Raw genomic sequence first — 22948 nt, 5'->3', positions numbered from 1 at the left:
GGTGTGGTAGCTCATGCCTATAATCCAAGCACTCTGGGAGGCTGAAGCAGGAGGACTGCTTGAGGCCAGGAGTTTGAGACCAGCCTGGGCAACATGGCGAAATCCTGTGTCAACAACAACAACAGCTGCCCTCCAAGGCAGGTGGGCTTCCACCATCACCTCGGTCAGGGGCAAAAACAGAAAGAAAGAAGTGGTCTCTCTTTTGATAACATTAGATAGAATTTCTTCTTTTAAAAATAAAAGATATTGGGTGAAAGAAGAGTATATGATTCTAATATTCCATAAAAATTCAAATAACGTCATTTTCAAATTCAAATCTAAATATTTTTGGCTAGGAAGTAAATCTGTACATTTTCTTTGGGATTGACAATTTTATAGGTAAAATAAATGAATTGGGTTAAATATGGGTGATAAAAAGATAAAGATTAATTTTTAATGGTCTAAACATATCTTAGAATTTAAGCTTTAGAAAGGGCACAACTTCACTATTCTAGCATTTGAAGGACACAGCTTACGATTTTGAAGCATTTGCATAATGTGTTCCTTGATCATTGGCAGAACGAGCTTTCCACCAAGTCCACAAGCCATTCGGTCTAGAGCACTCTCGCCTGCAACTGCATTGCTAAACACATAAACAGAATTGTGTATTCAATATATCTGAAACACAAAAGAAATAGTATACTCTACAGGCATACTTCTAACCATATTATTATTAAACTAAGACTGAGAAAGAATTCAAGCTGTCTTTAAATGTGGAATTGAAATTAGAGGTTAAAAACCCTACAGCTTAGAAAAGAAAAAAGAGTAAATGTTTTTATCATGATCCACCATAGTTTAGAAAGTCATGCCTGAATCTTATTTTTCTTTTTTTTTTTTTTCTTTTGAGACGGAGTCTCGCTCTGTCACCCAGGCTGGAGTGCAGTGGCACGATCTCGGCTCACTGCAAGCTCCGCCTCCCGGGTTCACGCCATTCTCCTGCCTCAGCCTCCTGAGTAGCTGGGACTACAAGTGCCCGCCACCATGCCTGGCTAATTTTTTTGTAGTTTTAGTAGAGACGGGGTTTCACCGTGTTAGCCAGGATGGTCTCGATCTCCTGACCTCGTGATGCGTCTGCCTGGGCCTCCCAAAATGCTGGGATTACGGGCGTGAGCCACTGTACCCAGCCTGAATCTTGCTTTTCAAGACCACCCCCACCCGCTACTGGCTAAAAACTGTTCTCAGACACAGCTTCTGACATTTTCAACACTCCAGTAAAAGCAGTGTTGAAAGAGCCTCATGTATTTCATTTCCTAGAAATACAGTCTTCAAACTTATCAATGAACAGAACATAGAAAACCGAAAAGGGTGCAGAGAATGTATAATTTTCCCTACTGTGAGTTTATTCACCTTTAAAAGGGCGCAAACTGCACTGCCAAACTATGCATAGCTATGTGAAACTTAATTCTATTGTCTTCTCTGAAAGCCAAAGGGATGTGGGCATAAAAGCATTTGGACTTATCCTGGCTTAGAACTAGAAGATCAGTAGTGTATTTCATGTGCATTATCTTTACTGTGTAAAGACAATACTATAAAAGTGAAACTATAAATTATCTTCAGAACAGGTTTTTAGACTTAAAAAAAGCTCACCTTGAAAATATATTTATGCCCTGTTTCACAAATTAGAAAATCTTATTCATCTAGTCTAGAAAACAAAGTTTCTTAAATTGTATAAATTTAAGCGCCATTTACAGGGCAAATTAAAGGACAGGCAGCAGCACATTACAGTAACTGAACCACAAAGGAAATTTGACCTAGCCCTGGTCCTCTCTTCAGCCGTTATCAGGTGAATTCCAGTGAAAGACTACTTTCATATGCTTCAAAATAGTATTAAAGCCAGAAATCAGTCATTTTTAATAATGGGATTAAGTCTCAAAAATGCACCATATGTTCTAAAGCCAAATGTCTTTAATTTTTACTTTTATTAACCTAGTAGTTTATACTGACTCCAAGTCTTTCAGGGGAATAATTTCAGCTTTTTTTTTTTTTCTGAGACGGAGTCTCGCTGTTCCCCAGGCTGTAGTGCAATGACGTGATCTCAGCTCGCTGCAACCTCCACCTCCCAGGTTCAAGAGATTCTCCTCACTCAGCTTCCCGAGTAGCTGGGATTATAGGTGTCTGCCACCAGGCCCGGCTAATTTTTGTATTTTTAGTAGAGACGGGGTTTCAACATGTTGGTCAGGCTGGTCTCGAACTCCTGACCTCGGGTGATCTGCCCGCCTCTGCCTACCAAAGTGCTGGGATTACAGGCGTGAGCCACCGCACCCGGCCAATTTCAGCTTTTTTGAAGAAAAGGTGGTAGTATAATGCACTGGGAAGAATGAAAAAAATGGTAATTAACCCCAGCCCATTAACTGGCTACATAACCTGAGACAAATCACTCAATCTTCAATCTCCCTTTCTGCATCTGTAATATAATATACCTCTGGGGCTACCAATAAAGTTCATTAAAGTAACAGAGCTCGGAGGTGCTATGTTTCATATACATGTAAGGGGCCATCATTACTACTGCACAGTGAATATAGATTTTGGTTGACTTTTCCTGTATTCATGGGACTTCCTAAGCTGAAATAAATAAGCGCAATAGTAATTCCAGTGTTACTGTCACCCAGTGTGACTCTAATCTTTTCACCACTGGATGCTGTCTATCCTAAAATTAAACTGCCTTTTACTAGGAAAATATGACGTGTATTGCAGGGAATTTTGTTGAAACAATTATTCTAAGGGAAGTCTCTGCCTGTAAAAGCATTTATCACAAAAAAGCTGCTTTATACATGTTTTAAAAGATACTCAAACAAAAACTAAACAAAAACAAACAAAAAACTTGGAAATAATTTAGAGTAAGACAGTTAAAAACATAGCTACTTGGCCGGGCGCGGTGGTTCACGCCTGTAATCCCAGCACTTTGGGAGGCCGAGGTGGGCAGATCATGAGGTTAGGAGATCGAGACCATCCTGGCTAACATGGTGAAACCCCACCTCTACTAAAAATACAAAAATTAGCTGGGCATGGTGGTAGGTGCCTGTAGTCCCAGCTACTCGGGAGGCCGAGGCAGGAGAATGGCGTGAACCCGGGAGGTGGAGCTTGCAGTGAGCAGAGATTGCGCCACTGCACTCCAGCCTGGGTGACAGAGCGAGACTCCGTCTCAAAAAAAAAAAAAAAAAACATAGCTGCTTTATTTGCTGTTTTCATATCATACTTTTTTTTAAAAAAGAAAAACTTCCTTGTTTGTTGTTGTAGGTATCTTTCAGTTCCTGATTATAAAATACAACTTTACGTATTAACTACTAAAGTATTTTTATGAACTTCCAAGAAACATAAATTTTATTAATATAAATTATACATGAAAACTAAAGAAAATACTACTTATAAAATGTGACACAGCAATAAATACAACAGCAAGGCAAAGTGCCCCATATTCCAGGCTTAACAGTTTACCTTCAGGTTACAGGGTGCAATAGTGAAGAGATGGACCTTGGAGCCCTAGGGCTCTCACTGCCACCCTGGACACTATGTTTGATTACCTGTCAAAATCATCATCTTCTAGTTCATCTGCATTTGCCCAGTCCTCATCTTCTTCCAAATCAACCATCATTGCTAACATCTGAGGAACTAAAGTAAACAATTATTTCATACCCGAAGACTGTGACTTTATCTTATCCATATCACTATTTATAAACAAGAATTTTAAGATTTTACTTTGCCTCTAAGAGAGCAAGACAAAACAATTATTTGTCTGTGCCCCCAAAACCTGGTTTGTTAAATTTTAACCTTTTGTCACATTTGCTTTTATCGTTTCTTTAAAAAGTAACATTCATAAGTCAAACCCTCCTATGAAATTCCCAAATCTGATTACATACTCCCCCGTCACCAGAGGTAAGAAGCAACATCACAAATGTTTCCCATTCCCCAACTGTTTTTTCACACTTTAACTACAGATTTTCTATATCTCTATACAAAATTATAGTACTATTTCAAGATTTGATTTTTTATATAATAAATGGTTTCATAATATATGTACCTTGGCAATTTGCTTTTTTCTCAACACATAAGGATTTCAATTTATTTAATAGCATTCCATTATACACACATACTACCCACTGTCTAGCTGATAAACATTTTGGTTGTTTCCAATTTTTTCCTCCTATAAAATTTGCTTTGATGAGATTATTACATCTTCTCTTTGACAAGCATGAGTCTAGGCATGAAATTGTTATTACTATCTTCAAATAGTACTAAAAAATTATCAAACAAGGCCATGCGTGGTGGCTTATGCCTGTAATCCCAGCACTTTGGGAGGCCAAGGCAGGCGGATCACGAGGTCAGGAGATCAAGACCATCCTGGCTAACACAGTGAAACCCCAAATACAAAAAAATTAGCCGGGTGTGGTGGCGGGCGCCTGTAGTCCCAGCTACTCGGGAGGCTGAGGCAGGAGAATGGCGTGAACCTGGGAGGTGGAGCTTGCTGGGAGCCAAGATGGCACCACTGCACTCCAGCCTGGGCAACTGAGTGAGACTCTGTCTCAAAAAAAAAAAAAAAAAAAAAAAAAAAAAAAAATTACCAAACAAGCTGTGCTCTGCACAGCTGTTGCATAAACTATGTGAAGTTCAAGGGGAGGTCTGTGTTATTTCACAAAAATATGTTAAGTCCCCTGGGGCTGGAATAAGCGTCCTCTCAGTTCCACATCTTTTATTAACAATTGATATTGTCAAACTTTTGGACAACTTGTATTCCACAATTACACTTGTTTTTATTGAGACTTAGCAGGGTTCATTAGCTATTTCAGATCCCTCTTTTACGAATTTCCTGACTGGGCCTGCTGGTGCACACCTGTTATCCCAGCACTTTGGGAGGCTTAGGTGGGAGGATCCCTTGAGCCCAAGAGTTCAAGACCAGCCTGGGCAACATGGTAAAACCCTATCTCTACCAAAAAACACAAAAATTAGCTAGGTGTGGTAGTGTGTGCCTGTAGTCCCAGCTACTTGGGAGGCTGCAGTGAGCTGAGATCACGTCACTGCACCCTAGCCTGGGTGACAGAGCAAGACCCCATCTTAAAGAAGAAAAAAGCAATGAATTTCCTCTTCTCAGCCTTTGTGTATTCTCTAGATAACAAACTGTTGATTGTGTGCACTGTAATTATTTTCTTCCAGTTTGTGGCTTATTTTTTCAGTTCATTTATGGTGTATCTGATTGGTCAAAAAATTGTTTTAGCATTTGCAAATTTGGCAATGTTTACATCAATGGTTTGTGATTCAGTCTTAAAAAATTATCTATTAAGCATTACTTGTAAAATACATCTGTAATATTTAGCCCTTAACTTTTTTAACTAGTTCCAGCGTGCAAGGTAATATTCAGGTCTTGAGCAGACCCCAATTATTATTATTATTATTTTATTATTATTATTATTATTATTATTATTATTTTTGAGACAGAGTCTTGCTCTGTCGCCCAGGCTGCAGTGCAGTGGTGCTATCTCGGCTCACTGCAAGCTCCGCCTCCCGGGTTCACGCCATTCTCCTGCCTCAGCCTCCCGAGTAGCTGGGACTACAGGCGCCCACCACCACGCTTGGCTAATTTTTTGCATTTTTTAGTAGGGATGGGGTTTCACTGTGTTAGCCAGGATGGTCTCGATCTCCTGACCTCGTGATCTGCCCGCTTCGGCCTCCCAAAGTGCTGGGATTGCAGGCGTGACCCACCACGCCCGGCCTATTTTTTTAATAAGTTGTCTAGAGTTGGAATTTTTTTCCCCATAGAAATAACCAGTTATATTCTCAACTCATAAGTGGCAGCTGAGCTATGAGGATGCAAAGGCGTAAGAATGATACAACGGACTTGGGGGACTCAGGGGAAAGGGTGGGAGGGGAGTGAGGGATAAAAGACTACACGTTGGGTACAGTGTACACTGCTCCCTTAATGGGTGCACCAAAATCACAGAAATCACCACTAAACCAAACACCACCTGTTCCCCATAAACCTATTAAAAAAAAAGAAAAAATGAAAGAAAGAATGAACCAGTTATCCCAGAAACTTTTTTTTTTTTTTTTGAGACAGGGTCTCGCTCCATCACCCAGGCAGGAGTGCAATGGTGTGATCTTGGCTCACCGCAGCCTTGACCTCTTGGGCTCAAGCAATCCTCCATCTCAGCCTCCTGAGTAGCTGGAACCACAAGTGTGTGCCACCATGCCCGACTAATTTTAGTGTTTTTGGCAGAGACAGGGTTTCGTCATGTCGCCCAGGCTGGTCTCAAACTCAGGAGCTCATGTAATTTACCCACCTTGGCTTTCCAAAGTGCTGGAATTACAGGCCTGAGCCAGTATGCCTGGCCCCAAGAACTTTTGATGAATTATGTTTTTAAAAATGGCTTTGTTCCCATGTGAGTGCATCCTCTCCTACACTCTACCCTTTGTTCCATCCGATCCATTGTCTTTTTTTTTTTTTTTTTGAGATGGAGTCTCGCTCTGTGGCCCAGGCTGGAGTGCAGTGGCACAATCTCGGCTCACTGCAAGCTCCGCCTCCCGGGTTCACGCCATTCTCCCGCCTCAGCCTCCCGAGTAGCTGGGACTACAGCCGCCCGCCACCATGTCCGGCTAATTTTTTGTATTTTTAGTAGAGACGGGGTTTCACCGTTTTAGCCAGGATGGTCTTGATCTCCTGACCTCGTGATCCGCCCGCCTCGGCCTCCCAAAGTGTTGGGATTACAGGCGTGAGCCACTGTGCCCGGCCCCATCCAATCCATTGTCAACATCTGCATCATCAATGCATTCTAAACTCAGAGTTGATGAAACAAGATCTCCACTTCATTCGTCAAAATTGTCTTGGCTACTTTAGGCCCTATGTTCTTTCAGAAGAATTTCAGAATTGTTCTATCATAACCCTAGATTAATTTGAGAACTGATAATTCCTTCTTCTATTAGTCTTTCAATATGTTATTCAACTTTCTCCATATAAGTCTTACATCTTTTGATTTATTCCCAGTTACTACAACTCATGCCTATAAAATTTTCTAAATGATTACTATGAATAATGGAACACTTACAATAAAATGTTCTCATATCTAAGGATCTTGCTTAACCCTTTGATTAGCAGTTTATCTGTTGAGTCTTTAAAACTTTTTGAAGACAATAACCACATAGCCTACAAATAAGCAGTATTTTTGTTTCTAATTCTTTTTTTTGAGACGAGTTTTGCTCTTGTTGCCCAGGCTGGAGTGCAATGGCATGGTCTGGGCTCACTGCAACCTCTACCTCCTGGGTTCAAGCAATTCTCCTGCCTCAGCCTCCTGAGTAGCTGGGGTTACAGGTGTGCACCACCACACCTGGCTAATTTTTTGTATTTTTAGTAGAAACGGGGTTTTAGCAGGTTAGCCAGGCTGGTCTCGAACTCCTGACCTCAGGTGATCCGTCCGCCTCGGCCTCCCAAAGTGTTGGGATTACAGGCGTGAGCCACCGCACCCAGCCATTGTTTCTAATGCTTATAACTTATTTTTATCTCTTAATGCATCAGCTGGGGCAGTCAGTACAACATGAACAGTGATAAAGGAGGTATTTTTCTTGTTCCTGACTTTAATGGGAATGTTTCTAAAATTCCAACCACTATCTCAGTGTAAGACAAAAGTTAGGTACCACTACGAAATAAATCTGGTGATGTATTTACCCTCTAAATTAAGTGTTCAAGTATTCATTAGCTCATTAAGAAATGGCTAGGCCAGAAAAAGATCAGGTTAGTTCTCAACTCCTTATCCCAGCACAGCGAAACTTTAAAGTAGTATTTCCATAGCACAATAGCCATTTAAGTTTCTGCTGCAACGAGGGTCTATAAAACAAAAGCAATGTAATATAGTGAACAGAGCCATGACTAGTGTTAGACCTTGTTTTTCTAATCTTGTCTTCACTGGTAAGCAACACATGCTATTTTGGTTTGCAGTTCGCTACTATGCATCTATATATCCCCGCTGAATTGTTTTTGATTCTATTAACTGTGCCCAATATTAACATATAAATGATAGAGTCTGTCACACTCCACTCTAGAAATGTTATTTTTAACACTAGATTTCCGGGTGTCTGAAAAGTCTTAAAGGCATAACCGGCCGGGCGCGGTGGCTCACGCTTGTAATCCCAGCACTTTGGGAGGCCGAGGCGGGTGGATCACGAGGTCAGGAGATCGAGACCACAGTGAAACCCCGTCTCTACTAAAAATACAAAAAATTAGCTGGGCATGGTGGCGGGCGCCTGTGGTCCCAGCTACTCGGAGAGGCTGAGGCAGGAGAATGGCGTGAACCCAGGAGGTGGAGCTTGCAGTGAGCAGCGATTGCGCCACTGCACTCCAGCCTGGGCGACAGAGCGAGGCTCCGTCTCGAAAAGAAAAAAAAAAGGCATAACCACAATGTGGGGGTCCATGCTTGCATGTATTGAGATGCATTTTCCCAAATTCATCTGATTCTAAAAGGATATTCATTATATTCTCAACAATCTGAGAAGTTACACAACCCTCAGCAAATTTATCCAAAAATTTGGCCACATTACACATAAACTATCTGAAGACCACTGACTTACTCGTCTGTGCAACAATATTGGTATGTTTTCTTAACATAGCAGCTGCAGTCTCAGAGAGGGTGACGATCACTTCAAGGGCAAGCTGGCGCTGCATATTGTTGAGGCTAGTATCTCCACACAACTACAAAGAAGACATATTTGTATACATTTAATAATTTAGATTAGTCCCTGAAAATAACAAACAGAACGTTTACTAACATACTTAATTTACCTTTAGACTTAGCTGTAGAGTTGCTTCCAAGTGAGGACGCAAATACTTCGGAACAGTATCTGCAATCTCAACGAGGGATTTTAGGACAGAATCATCATTCTGGTAGCACGAGTCATTTACAGCCTAGAAAAGATGAAATAGAAAGTCGGTGTTGAAGACTGACTTTATGATGCCTCATTAGCCAAAACATTCCTAAGATGCTGACAATAAAGAAATATTACTAAACTATTTTTCACTAAATAATTTAGCAATCTATATTATACAAATGTTCTACCTGCAGGCACATGTATACCTTCCTTCTGATGGATGTTAACTAGAAACATACAAAACAGATTTACATCTAAGTCGAAATGAAAATCAGTGAAACTATAATAACCATTACAATACTTAAGGCTGCCAAGGAATTACTTTTTTTAAAACCAGGAGTCCCTTTCCTTTGTCCTTTTATTTTTTCAGTGATAAGGTTTCGCTCTGTCGCCCAGGCTGGAGTGTGGTGGCACAATCATAGCTCACAGTACCCTCCAACTCTTGTGCCTCAGACTCCTAGTAGCCAGGACATGTGTGGCCACCGCACCTGGCTCTTCTGTCCTTTCTTATATCCATGTCCTAGTTTTTTTCATACGCATAGTAAGTATTAGAACCTGTAATACATTTAAAGTGTCCAATATTACCCATTTTTTTTTATCTTGGATGTTAAGTCTGGTCACTGTGGTATTAAAGTATGCATTTTGTGTTTATCATTATCTATTTCAGAGTAACAACTCTAAAAAGCTGTGGTAAACATTTTAACTTATCTAAATCCAGAGGAAGAAAACTGGGATTAGATTTCAACAGTAACTAGAGATTTCAGATAATAAACTACTAAAGCAATAGTATGTTATAGTTTATGCTCTGTCACGAAACTATCTTTTCATTGTGAAACATGGGGAGAGAAGTTTCACTAAATCCTTTAAATAACTTTTTATCACGTGGAAACCTTCAATTTTAGCTAGTCTAAATCCTGTCTAACTCAGTGGTTCTCAAGAGGAATGGTTTTTCACCCAGGAGATATTTCTTGATGGTCTCATGGTTGAGGATGGGCAAAGGCCATGGATACTAAATGTCCTGCACCTGTGACACAAGCACAAGGGACTTACATGATCTTCTCATTATGCATTTCACATTATTACAAATCCCAGACATTTATAAAAAGGAAAAAACTCTTTATAATCATCTGAACCTAGAACCTAACTCACAAATTATTTTTTGCCTGGTTTTAACAACTGTTATCCCCCCCTCCAATGTAACTACTGTATCAATCAAGAATGGATACATACAGGTGGAACATCCCAAATCCAAAATCCTCTGAAATCCTCAACTTTTTGAACACAGACACGTCACTCAAAGGAAATGCGCATTTGAGTATTTCGGATTTCTGACTTGAGATGCTCAACTGGTAAGTGTAACACAAATATAGTGTTTCAAAATTTGAAAAAATTTTGAGATCCGAAACACTTCTACTCCCAAGCATTCTGAATAAGAGACACTCAACCTCTACTTTGCTTTGTTCAGAACCTTACTATTTTAGGAAATCTTATCACCAATTCTAATGGGAACTGTGGTATTTGACTTGCCAATATCTTTGCTATTAGTCCAGTTTTAGCTATTGCATTTGTACAGATCACTTGGAAACCACCTAGTCTATTATGTCTTCCAATGTAGTCTTGTCTGACCATTTACATAAGGAAAAGCAAGCCATTTTATGTTTCTTTGCATTTCTTTTTTGTATTTAGTTAAGGCCATATATTAATATTCTAAAAAATTGTGCATATATATTACATTACTTATGCATTTCATTTTTAGAAGAGTCTATGAAAAATTACTAAAAGATTGTCATAAAAAAGGAGTTTGGAGTCTGACAAGGTTGGGAACCACTAACTTGTCCAATCTTTTAAATTTTAATTAATACAAAATTTTTTTCTCCAGGAGCACAGATTCAAGTTGCCCTGAATATATGCTCTATCTTGTCTAATCTTATTTTGCTTTCTGATTAAAACAGAAAGTATTCTTACATTATAATACAAACTATTACACACCCTGTAGTTAAGAGTAGCTTCTCCTTATGTAAAATGGGCATTAAATCTCACAGGTTATTTGGTTGATTTAATGGAAATAATCTACATGACCATAAATTCAACAATAAGCATATAATCGCTTACAACATTTACATTACAGAAAAATTTTATAAATATAAATATTGTAAGAGACTAAAAATGTCTTTCAAAGGCAGTAAACATAAGTTTAATGGAGATTGAGATTTGCATGTTTTGTTCACTGCTGTATGCCTAGTGCCAGAACATAATAGGCAATATGAATTTATTGCATAAATGATTGAATGCATTAAATAACCAAGTAAGATATAATTATGATTTATTCTATATTGTTTTCATACCTGTAGAAATCCCGGTAGCAAGTCTGCAAAATGTTTGAACAGAGCAACATTATGCTCATTTGCAAGTATAAATGCAGCTGTAGCTCTAGCAGATAATGTTCTGATCTAAAATCAAGAGGAAAAAATGTCAAACATGAGAAATTTTTGATAAACGCAAATTCAAGTTTTCTTACTCAAGATCAAATTACTCTTTATCAGTAAAACTGATGTTTGTATTTTAAAGTATAAAAGTAAAAACAACCTCCTAAAATAGACTGATTTCTTTCACAAATTAGATTAAAATAGATGGGTATATTAATAGGATTGAAATTATTTACCGACGGGTGCTCCTGATCTTGCATACACTGAACTAACATTCGTTTGATGACGTCTAAATAGTGCTGTTGCTGGTTCCCAAAAATTCCAGGAAAGTTCCTAAAAGATAATCCAAACATTCTTTAAAAGCTACGTTATATTAATATCTTGGTAAAGTATGAGCTAGAATCTCTAATGAACTGTTTGTTTACCTGACTCAGTATGCATTAATCCATAGGTTGAACATCATCTACCCATTCTCTAAGCAATCCTGTTTTTGGGTTAAGTGAATGAAAACATACTGGAGAAGTCTGGGCTGGGAGTAGAGGCTACTCAGCAGCCCATTCCCAGCTACATGCTTTTATCCTTATTACTCTGTCTCAGTCGAAAGCTGACCTGGAGCGCAGGATGGGACAAGAGCAACCACAGGTTTTCAGATGAAAACTACAAGAACTATGCTCTCCGGCCATCTGCATTCTCTAATCTGAATTACTGATATAAACAAAGATATATATGACAACTAAAGTAGAAAATGATATAAAGCCTAAAATGTGTATGATCTCGATCACAATTTAGGTGTAGTAGAAAAATATAGCACAGTGGGGCAAAGAATAAGCACTTAATTCTAAACTTAGACTATTTGCTTATAAATATACAGGTTTCTTAACATATTATAAAATTTGGTCACAGAAGACCCAGAAAACATAATGGGGATTCACCTGCATTCTCCTTCTCCTCTTCAAGACACCATTATTAATGTGGTTTTCGAAAAGCTACATCCAGTATTGTGTTAATCTCCAAATAAAGGAGAGGACACTGTTCAATAAAACTTTCAGAATCATAAAAGACAAAGAGAAAGCCAGCAAGCTGTAGAGAACCTTTGTGTACAAAAAAGATCATAATGTAAAATAAAAGGCCCTTTTAAAAAAAAATTGCTTCCAATACAAATACAAACAAAACTTATGTAAAGGCATTATTTTCATTTTAAGTATAAAGTTAAATTAGGCTAAAATAATCAGTTAAAAGGTGTTTAGGGCATTTGTTAAATCAAACGTCTCAAAAAACTAGATTCATGTATATACCAGAAAATGTGAAGGGCAGCTTCCCGCAGTCCCACATTTTGAGAGCTGACTGAATCAAAAAGGAACTTCAAACCTTCGGGCCACTGGTTATTGCCATCCTCATCTAAAAGTAAAGAAATCCAGACATAAAGTGTGTTAAGTCAGAACTTCAATATACTAAGAGTAAATCCTTTCATTTCACAAGCCTCATTCAAAACATGGAGTAGTGAAAAATGTCACTTTTGCTATTTTTAAAAACTCCATAAAATTCTGTCCTTTAGCCATAAAAATGGCATCATAATTGCTTTAAAAAAAAAAAAAAAAGACCAAACAAACCAACAAACCAAACAACTCTGTATCTGGGTTAGATAATCAGATATTAGCAGAGGTTCTTTTTTTTTTAGATGGAGTTTCACTCTTACCCAGGCTGGAGTGCAATGGCGCGATCTCAGCTGACTGCGACCTCTGCCTCCAGGGTTCAAGCAATTCTCCTGCCTCAGCCTCCCGAGTAGCTGGGATTACAGGCACCCGCCACCATGCCTGACTAGTTTTTGTATTTTTAGTAGAGACGAGCTTTTGCCATGATGGCCAGGCTGGTCTCAAACTCCTGACCTTGGGTGATCCACTTGCCTTGGCCTCCCAAAGTACTAGGATTACAGGCGTGAGCCACCGCACCTGGCTGGCAGAGATTATTTCTAAGGAGTGGAATTTGAAGAGAAGGCAGCACTTTTAACTGTACAAATATCTGATTGATTGACTCCTTTATATATACCATTGCTATTGAACAGTTGAAAAAGTAGGCAAAGCTAGTATTTGGAGGCATGGTCTTGAAACCAAAGTAACCATTACTTTGGAACTTGAGAAGACATCAGGGTTAGAATCTCAGGACCCACACAGGGTGCTCACATTTTGCAGTTTGGTTCAAATAGTGCCAGAGGATGTTATTAATATGTTTACTATTTAACAAGATTAAGAGATTTTAAATAATACTTTACAATAAAAATGAGTGACCACAAAAATCTACTGTGCCACTTATAAGACTCTGGTTATATTGCCACAAAGACCTTAAGAGTTATACAACTTAAAGATGAATTATAGATGTTTTCTTTTTAAACGTCCCCCCATATTTGAACTTTTGTGAAATGACAATTGTGCTGCTAAGCTGACATTAAATGTCTCTTCAACCTAAAGATGATGCCTTGAGGGGAAATAAAACAGCAGCTTAAAAAAAAAATCTAAGAGAGCAGTTTGAATACTTTGGAAAGGTTTGCACTGTTAAGTGTTTCTGAATGAGAAATGATGTCACCTGTAAAAATTCGTATCTGCATACTTAAAACTGGAAAGTAGAATTTTCTAAACAATTTAAAAATATTCAAAGTTAGGGCTGGCTGCTGTGGCTCACGTCTGTAATCTCAGCACTTTGGGAGGCCAAGGCGGGCAGACCATTTGAGGTCAGGTGTTCGAGACCAGGCTGGCAAACACGGTGAAACCCAGTTGGCTCCATCTCTACTAAAAAAATACAAAAATTAGCTGGGCGTGTGGGAGGCTGAGGCAGGAGAATCACTTGAACTTGGGAGGTGGAAGCTGCAGTAAGCTATGATCACACCACTGTACTCAAGCCTGAGCAACAGAGCAAAACTGTCTAAAAAAATTAATTTGGGCCGGGCGTGGTGGCTCACGCCTGTAATCCCAGCACTTTGGAAGGCCGAGGCGGGTGGATCACAAGGTCAGGAGATCCAGACCATCCTGGCTAACACGGTGAAACCCCGTCTCTACTAAAAATACAAAAAATTAGCCAGGCGAGGTGGCGGGCACCTGTAGTCCCAGCTACTGGGGAGGCTGAGGCAGGAGAATGGTGTGAACCCCAGGGGGTGGAGCCTGCAGTGAGCCAAAATTGCGCCACTGCACTCCAGCCTGGGCGACAGCGAGACTCCGTCTCACAAAAAAAAAAAAAAATTAATTTGAACTCATCTAAAATATAAAGAATTGACACATTCCCCATTAGTTTCTAAGAAATGGTTGACATAAGAAAGGATACAATCTGCTAGCTGTATTATTGGTTGATGAGATTTTAAAATTAGTGTCATAACGTACTAAGCTCAATCAATAGTAATCTCCCATTTAACCTTGATCTTCATTTCAACTATTAAAAATGCCATCTAAACAAGCTGCGCTTACAACCACACTTATAAATCTCTGTCCAAAAAAAAAAAAAAAAAAAAAAAAAGTGGTGGCCACACTCTCTTCTACGAGCAGGAAGTATGAAGATGAGTGGGACAAAACCCGAGACACCATGGAAGCTGTCACGGCCCTGAAGAACTTGAACCAGGAACCAGGCCCTTTTGGATCTTCATGCCCTGGGTTCTGCCTGCACAGATCCCCATCTCTGTGACTTCTTGGAGAGCCACTTCCTAGATGAAGAAGTGAAAACTCATTAAGATGGGGGACCACGTGACCAACCTCCGCAGGCTAATTGGCTCCCATGTTGAGCTGGGCAAGCGTCTCTTCAAAAGGCTCATCATCAAACAACACTAAAAGCCCAGTGACCTCTGAGGGTCCCTCTCAATGTATCAGGGCTTCTGCCTGAGCCTCTCCCTCCAGCCATTAGGTAGCTTTTTAACCAAGCTGGAGTCCTCTCCCAAGCCCTAGACCAAATGGAAATAAAGCTTTTTGCAGCAAGATAAAAAAGTACCATGTTCAATTACATTATTATTTTCAGTTGACCAAAAAGGATTTTTACCTTTAGTAAAATGCATTTTTTATGATGTTTGCCTTTTACCTCACTTAAAAAAATTTTTGGGCATTAAAAATGTACATAGTAGGCCAGGCGCGGTGGCTCACGCCTGTAATCCCATCACTTTGGGAGGCCGAGATGGGCAGATCACCTGAGGCCAGGAGTTCCAGACCAGCCTGACCAACATGGAGAAACCCTAAAAATACAAAAAAAATTAGCTGGGCGTGGTGGCACATGCCTGTAATTCCAGCTACTCAGGAGGCTGAGGCAGGAAAATCACTTGAACCTGGGAGGCGGAGGTTGCGGTGAGCCAAGATCGCACCACTGCACTCCAGCCTAGGCAGTAAGAGCAAAACTCCGTCCCCCCCACCCCCCCCCCCAAAAAAAAGTACATAGTATAGCCACATAACAGTATACGTATGTATTTGTCACCATACATATACAACAGCAAAAGCACTGGAGTCACTGATTTTTAGTTCAACTGGCAAGTTTAATGTACAAAGTAGGCTATAGCATTAATTAGCCTGTGCTTCTAAAACATTATAGATTTAGGAGGAAATGTAACTGCCAATTTTCAAGCAAATTACAAAATTACTTTTCCACATGGATTTTTTTTTGAGACAGAGTCTTGCTTTGTTGCCCAGGCTGGAGTGCAGTGGCATGATCACAGCTTACTGCAGTCTCCAGCTTCTCGGGCTCAGGTGATTCTCCCATCTCAGCCTCCCAAATAACTGGGACTACAGGTGCACACCATCATGCCCACTAATGTTTTGTACAAGTGGGGTTTTGCCATGTTGCCCAGTTTCGTCTTGAACTGCTAGACTGAAGCAATGTGCCCACCTTGGCCTCTTAAAGTGCTGAGATTACAGGCGTGAGCCACGGTGCCTAGCCTCACATGGGTATTTTGAATACCAATAGGTGAGTCCTATTACTGGATTTCACAAACATCTATCTGTAATTTCTGGCTCTAAATGCAAAATCCATAAGCACACTCATTTTAAACAGAATAAATGGTACTCAGGTACTTATGAATCTTACTCTAAAAGATTCCATAAAAAAAAAAAAAAAAAAGGCCAGGCACAGTGGCTCATGCTTGTAATCCCAGCACTTTGGGAGGCCGAGGCGGGCGGATCACGAGGTCAGGAGATCGAGACCACGGTGAAACCCCGCCTCTACTAAAAATACAAAAAATTAGCCGGGCGTGGTGGCGGGCGCCTGTAGTCCCAGCTACTCGGAGAGGCTGAGGCAGGAGAATGGCGTGAAGCCGGGAGGCGGAGCTTGCAGTGAGCCGAGATTGCGCCACTGCACTCCAGCCAGGGGGACAGAGCAAGACTCCGTCTCAAAAAAAAAAAAAAAAGAAGGATATACCCATGTTTTTGGTAACATGAATGCACCTGCATACACACCTATTAAATTCCTGGCCAGTTCTGCTGCAATATCACAAACTTTTTTCCTCATGCTAGATTGTGTTTCCATCTGAATAATCATGAGGAGCTCACTCTTGATGGCAGTCTGAACATCAGAGGGAAGTGCTGGATAGACTTCATCAAATGCAGAGGACAAGAGACGTCTTAGGAGAACGGCGGCCATTTGTCTAGCCTATAAACAGATAACATTGTTAATAACTAGATTCACTCTGCCATTGATGTATTTCACTGTAGTATTTTTATATTTCAAAAGCACCTTGTTAATTTTCTAAAGAAGTAAATATATAACTCTTTCTAATTACATTAGTCTATTATACACTTATTTTGTTAGTGACACAAAATAAGCCATTTGTACTTAAGGTGAGGAGAACTCCTAATCACATTACAATTCAATTAGGAACATGTATTTTAGCAATGATAAATCTGTCTTTCATCCCTGTTTTTAACATATTATTTGGGAGAAAAACAAATCTTAAATTGTAAACCCTATAACAAATGCTCTTTTCCTACCTCTCTGTCTGGTCTCATTCTAGAATATCAAGCGCCTTTCCCACCCAACCTTAGGATCCTAGCCTGGGCTAACTTGTTACATACCTGCCCTTTCAATGGCATCTTAGATAAAATGCTTCTTTTATGCAAACAAACATTACAAGTTCCCAATACCTAAAAAGTGCTAATCCATCTCAACATGTGTATTCTTGGATTTTCATTTTCTTTTTTATTTTTATTTATTTTTATTTTTTTGAGACGGAGTCTTGCTCTGTCGTCCAGGCTGGAGTGCAGTGGCGCGATCTCGGCTCACTGCAAGCTCCGTCTCCCGGGTTCACGCCATTCTCCTGCCTCAGCCTCTCCGAGTAGCTGGGACTACAGGCGCCTGCCACCACGCCCGGCTAATTTTTTGTATTTTTAGTAGAGACGGGGTTTCACTGTGGTCTCAATCTCCTGACCTCGTGATCCGCCCACCTCGGCCTCCCAAAGTGCTGGGATTACAAGCGTGAGCCACCGCGCCCGGCTGAATTTTCATTTTCAAATCTATGTAATTAAGTTTGGCATTTTCTGTATAACGTTTCTTGAGATTATCAAAAGAAAAGCTAAGACAAATGCCATTCTAAAATTTTATCAAATCAAGCCAATAAACTATTGGGAATATTGAACCTAATCTTTCCTGCTCTCAATTTCTCCAAGCTGATGTTACTCATTATCACTATAATTACTTTGGGAATTTGACCAACAAAAAATGTTAAGCTATACAAATAAAATTGGCTATTTTTTTTCCTCCATTACTTTTCACTGAGAAATCTTTTTATTGAAACATTTATGGTAGGTAGAAACTTTTACAAATATTTAACATGCTCTAGAAAGAATTCAAAGTGATTGTAATTCTTATAAAAGTGGTTAAAACTCAGAACTCATGTGCAATTCTTCTCACACATATACCAAAAACTATAAAGCCACAATCAAGATGCTGTCACTAATTCACAACAATTATCTAATTCTTAAATCAAGTTAAGATTTAAATAAGGCTTAATACAAGTTATTAAAAAAAATTCAGTATTCTTGGCTTTAAAATTGGTTTACTAGCTAACTTGCACTGATCTTCAAGAATTAAAAGTCATCTGTTTTTAGTGATAGAAGTTACCCTATATAGGGTTCTTCACATTTGACATCCATTTTGAGTTACAGAAAAGAACATGTTACAAAAGCAAAGAAGTACCTCTTGTCATCTAGAAAAAAAAAAAACTGGGATACTTTTATATGGCTTTTAAAGTGGTTGAGAGAACATGAAGTGGCTAGTCTAAACTGATTGACTTCATCTGCTTAGAGAAAACTGACTGGAAGAAGTCAGGTGAAACATAATGTAAAAGTTTAGTGTGACTTATTTCTATCAAGGATAAGCATTTTATATACAGTTTGCTAGCAAAAAAAGTCTTACACTACAAACTCTAAATGTAATGTTTTGTAGGTAGAACAGTTTTTTAGACTTGGGTATTTTTATACTTTTTCCAAAGTAAACAGATATTTAATGGCATTCAATATTTATGAGGATATTAACTTATAAGAGGGATGGGCGTGGGGGGGAGAAGAAAATTAGCTACAAAATGCCCCAATCAGCAGTAGGAAACTATAAAATCCTAGGAAATAGCCTTGTTTTACCATAGGAAAAAGTAATTCTTAAAATTAAAACAAATTTGAATTTGGTATAGGAACTAGGTAATTAGCTAAAAACCATGATTCTAATAAAATATTCTAGAAAATGTCTCTGTTCCTAAGTATATCTTTAGTACATATACGTCATCTAGAGATGGTTATAAGCATAAATTTTTAAAGATTGGAAAAAAATATTTTTTCAAAACATTGATAACGCATCAAAACACTGAACTAATTTACTTCTTTAGAATAAATTGTTTCAAGGAAAGAAAATTTTTAGCTGCAAAAAGCACTTAAATTAGGCTGGGCGTGGTGGCTCATGCCTGTAATCCCAGCACTTTCCGAGGCTGAAGGGTGTAGATCACTTGAGGACAGGAGTTTGAGACCAGCCTGGCCAACATGGCAAAACCTCGTCTCTGCTAAAAATACAAAAATTAGCCAGGCATGGTGGCGCACGCCTGTAATCCCAGTTACTCGGGAGACTGAGGCAGGAGAATTGCTTGAACCCAGGAGGCAGAGGTTGCAGTGAGCCGAGGTGGTGCCGGTGCACTCAAGCCTGGGCAACAGAGTGAAACTCCATCTCAAAATCAATCAATCAAATCAAATCACTTTAATTTAATAATTCTTATGCAATTACTTATAAAACCATTAACCTTCATCTACCCTGGACACATTATCTTATGCGGAAAAAAGGCAATTCTCATTCTTAATACAAAGTACTTCAAAAAATTACATTATAACTCCTAAGTAGCTTTTAGCAAATAATAAGTACAAAGTTCTAGTAAAGTCTATGTGGTTAATCACAATTCTCATTTGTACTATGATCATCTAATAACTTATTTCCTAAGAATGTAAGTCACAAATATTAAGGTAGTACCTCTTCAGCAGCTGTCGTATTTCTGATGGCTTGTAAGAGGAATGTGATCTTTGACTGGCCTGGGATATTCTCATAGGTTTCCTGCATGGAAAAAAAAAATGGTTAGGAAAGAATGTTAGAAAACTTCATGAGTAAACCAGTGAAAGAAATAAAGAGTGGGAAGGATGCATGAGAAATTACTTAATCTAGGTCTGGTGTTAACACCTTCTGTGACATGAAATATACTTCAGATACGTTAGGGAAGAGAAGATGTCCAAAGGTTTACTTATCAAGTTCCTTTCTACATATATTTCTTAAATGTTTCTAATGTGTGTGCATGTTTTCCCAACTTATGCTCCCTGGTTAACAAAACTCAAGGCCTAAGAGGGCCAAAAAATTGCCAAATGTGACTTAAGCCACTGTGCTGCAAACTTTAGTGCTCACTTAAAATCACCTTACATCATGAGAAACTGTTTTGTTAACATTTTTGACACTGGATGATGTACAACTGGTTCAAATTACTGCTACTTAGAACCACCAGACACACACCTGGAAGTAAGTCAGAGAAACAAAGTATTCAAATCCTTTATGCTACATTTTCTTCCAAGCAAGGATCATACTAAAACCTTACTACATAGATAAATGAATGTGGTCAGGATAAATTTGGCCAGAAGGCTTTATTGTCTTTTGCAGATCTATTAGCAAGAAGTTTGTGACTCAGGACACTCTATCCTCTGCTAATAATGTAAAATCACAACAAACTGGTTAACAAAAAAAGTTGACACCAATTAAAAGACAGATGATCAGAATGGATTAAATGACAAGAACCAACTATATGCTGTCCAGAGAAGTGCAGATTCATATGCAAGATTTCTAATGGTATTCGTTCACTGTGGAAAAGAAATCAATTTAAGTACACTTGGAATTGCTTACTCTAAGAAGCCTCTTAGTAAATAGATAATCCATTCTTATCTAGCAATTTAGAGTTGAGTCTAATGTGGGTGACAATTTCTTTAGAGCTTACCTGCTCCCCATTGTTACCATACCTCTTTATCTACGTGGTTTCTCTGGAACAAAGTGACAAGGGAGGAAAAACAAGGCTATTTTGAATCCACATCTACCTTAAACCTTTTACTAAGCACCCCATGGCATCCATGAGATATTAACAGATAATGAAATAAAGGCTTATAAGTTAGTGACTTGCCCAAGATCACAGACAATGAACAGCAGACAGAACTCTGGTCCTCTAAGGCCAACCATATTCAAAATCTCTCTGGTACTGAAAGCTCTGTTTCACTTCATTAAACAACCAGTTCTATTTATGCAGTGCTACACAGTTTTCAAACTTTTCAAACATATCTGTGTGGGGAAGAACAGATTTTGGGGGAAAGGAGAATTCAAGATCTTCTGATAACCTCAAGTTCCCATTCTAGTAAAAAGCACATAGGATCATAACAATGCTGAAAACTGTGCCAAAAAGTATTCACAGCTGAGGAGAGAAGATGGTCTGAATTTATTTATCCAGAAGAGATAATTTATGTAAAGATATTCACAAGCTGAATGCAAAAATGGTTATGTACCTTTGAGACTTTTCACTTAATATTTACCAAAGCAGCTCCTTATGCCAGTAGTATGTTTTCATTTAAAAAGTATCTCACTATACAATAAAAAGCACCCAGCTTAGCCACTTTAACACTGGTAATGTGATCAATGTTTAACACGTAAATTTTCAGTGGTCTAAATCAAGTTTTTGCAAAAACTTTTTTTTTTTCTTCAGATGGAGTCTCACTCTGTCGCCCAGGCTAGAGTGCAGTGGTGCAATCTCGGCTCACTGCAACCTCTGCTGCCCAGGTTCAAGAGATTCTCCTGCCTCAGCCTCCTGAGCAGCTGGGATTACAGGCGCCTGCCACCGCGCCCGGCTAATTTTATTTTTAGTAGAGACGGCATTTCACGATCTTGGCCAGGCTGGTCTTGAACTCCTGACCTCGTGATCCACCTGCCTCGGCCTCCCAAAATGCTGGGATTACAGGCATGAGCCACCGCGCCCGGCCAAAAACTTCTCTACTAGGCTGTCACTCTCAGAAAACCTAATATAAATCCTGAGGCTGCCCAGGGGGAACTGCTGGTGTGACTATGGTAACTAGCAGACTTAACATTTGACCCAACTTAACACTGGGTCAAATATTAATCTCTACTCCATAATGAATTAGAAGCCAATGGTGGGAGAGTTTAATACGAGTGACAGATGATGTCTGTTGAGCGAGGGTTCTCTCCATCTGATATGTTCCATTGTGGTAATCCAAATATAGGATTACATCAATACCATCACAATGGTCAAGGATAATAGTTAAACAGTCTAAGTTCCACACGGACAGGGATGGTAACTCTTTATCTTTGTATCTGAGTACCATTATACAGACTGTTTCTAATACTATTCCCAGCACTAGTCCAGTTAGGTTCAGTGAATGTTACCAGTTGTGGCAAACAAAATTTCAATTCGATTTGATTCCACCTTATACAATTTACACAATGCAAAGACTTCTCCTCCGCCTCTTCCCTGCCCACGAAGAAGAAATGCTCATATGTACTCATCTCATTCCATAAATATTTATAGCGAGCCTACCTTGTATGAGGAAAAGTAAAAGAGGGGACGCATGACTTTTATCTATTAACACCCTGGTTCCTCAACAATCAGGTATATTTTTCAATGTTATCCTCTGTCTATTGAAATCTCAACAATGGGCTGGGTGTGGTGGCTCATGCCTGTAATTCCAACACTTTGGGAGATGGGAGGATCACTTGAGGCCAGGAGTTCAAGACCAGCCTGGGCAACACAGCAAGACCCTATCTCTACAAAAAACACTCAGTGAAATTCTCTATTAGAGTTAATGAGGAACAAATTCTGTATGGAGAACCTTAGTAAGAAAATAAAATCCATGCATATAATTAATAAATACTTAAGCTTATGTCGTATAAAAATGTCTAGAGATAAATACCATGAATACTCTACTTTGCACTACTTGTCAACTATTTATTCAATGGCTTATTCACGTTATTGTATTCTGAGACTCGGAGACATTCACATACGTTTCTTCAAATGAGAAACATTTTCTATAAAGTTAAAGAGAAATATCCTTACAGATTTTTAAAAATAGAAATAAATATAAAGCCTACTAAATGGCATATATGATGAAAAA

The 22948-nt window shown here is 39.0% G+C and overlaps 1 protein-coding gene across 7 annotated transcripts in view; it reads right to left on the bottom strand.

Moving 5' to 3' along the window:
* IPO5 (importin 5) overlaps positions 1 to 22948 on the bottom strand; it is an 81144-nt gene that overhangs the window by 20850 nt on the left and 37346 nt on the right. For all 7 annotated transcript variants that reach the window (XM_030813579.1, XM_030813582.1, XM_030813581.1 and 4 more), the window contains 9 exons: positions 19773 to 19853; positions 16727 to 16919; positions 12608 to 12710; positions 11549 to 11645; positions 11232 to 11336; positions 8801 to 8923; positions 8590 to 8710; positions 3561 to 3648; positions 516 to 622 (listed from right to left, as the gene is read on the bottom strand). In XM_030813579.1, coding sequence (XP_030669439.1) covers positions 516 to 622; positions 3561 to 3648; positions 8590 to 8710; positions 8801 to 8923; positions 11232 to 11336; positions 11549 to 11645; positions 12608 to 12710; positions 16727 to 16910 — 928 coding nt within the window. In that variant the 5' untranslated portion in view covers positions 16911 to 16919; positions 19773 to 19853. The remainder of the gene's footprint in view (positions 1 to 515; positions 623 to 3560; positions 3649 to 8589; positions 8711 to 8800; positions 8924 to 11231; positions 11337 to 11548; positions 11646 to 12607; positions 12711 to 16726; positions 16920 to 19772; positions 19854 to 22948) is intronic.

The sequence above is a fragment of the Nomascus leucogenys genome, chromosome 5, assembly GCF_006542625.1.
Source record: "Nomascus leucogenys isolate Asia chromosome 5, Asia_NLE_v1, whole genome shotgun sequence".
In the NCBI taxonomy this organism is placed as follows: Eukaryota; Metazoa; Chordata; class Mammalia; order Primates; family Hylobatidae; genus Nomascus; species Nomascus leucogenys.
Note: the sequence above shows the minus strand (reverse complement) of the source record. Positions and strands in the feature narration are given on the sequence as shown.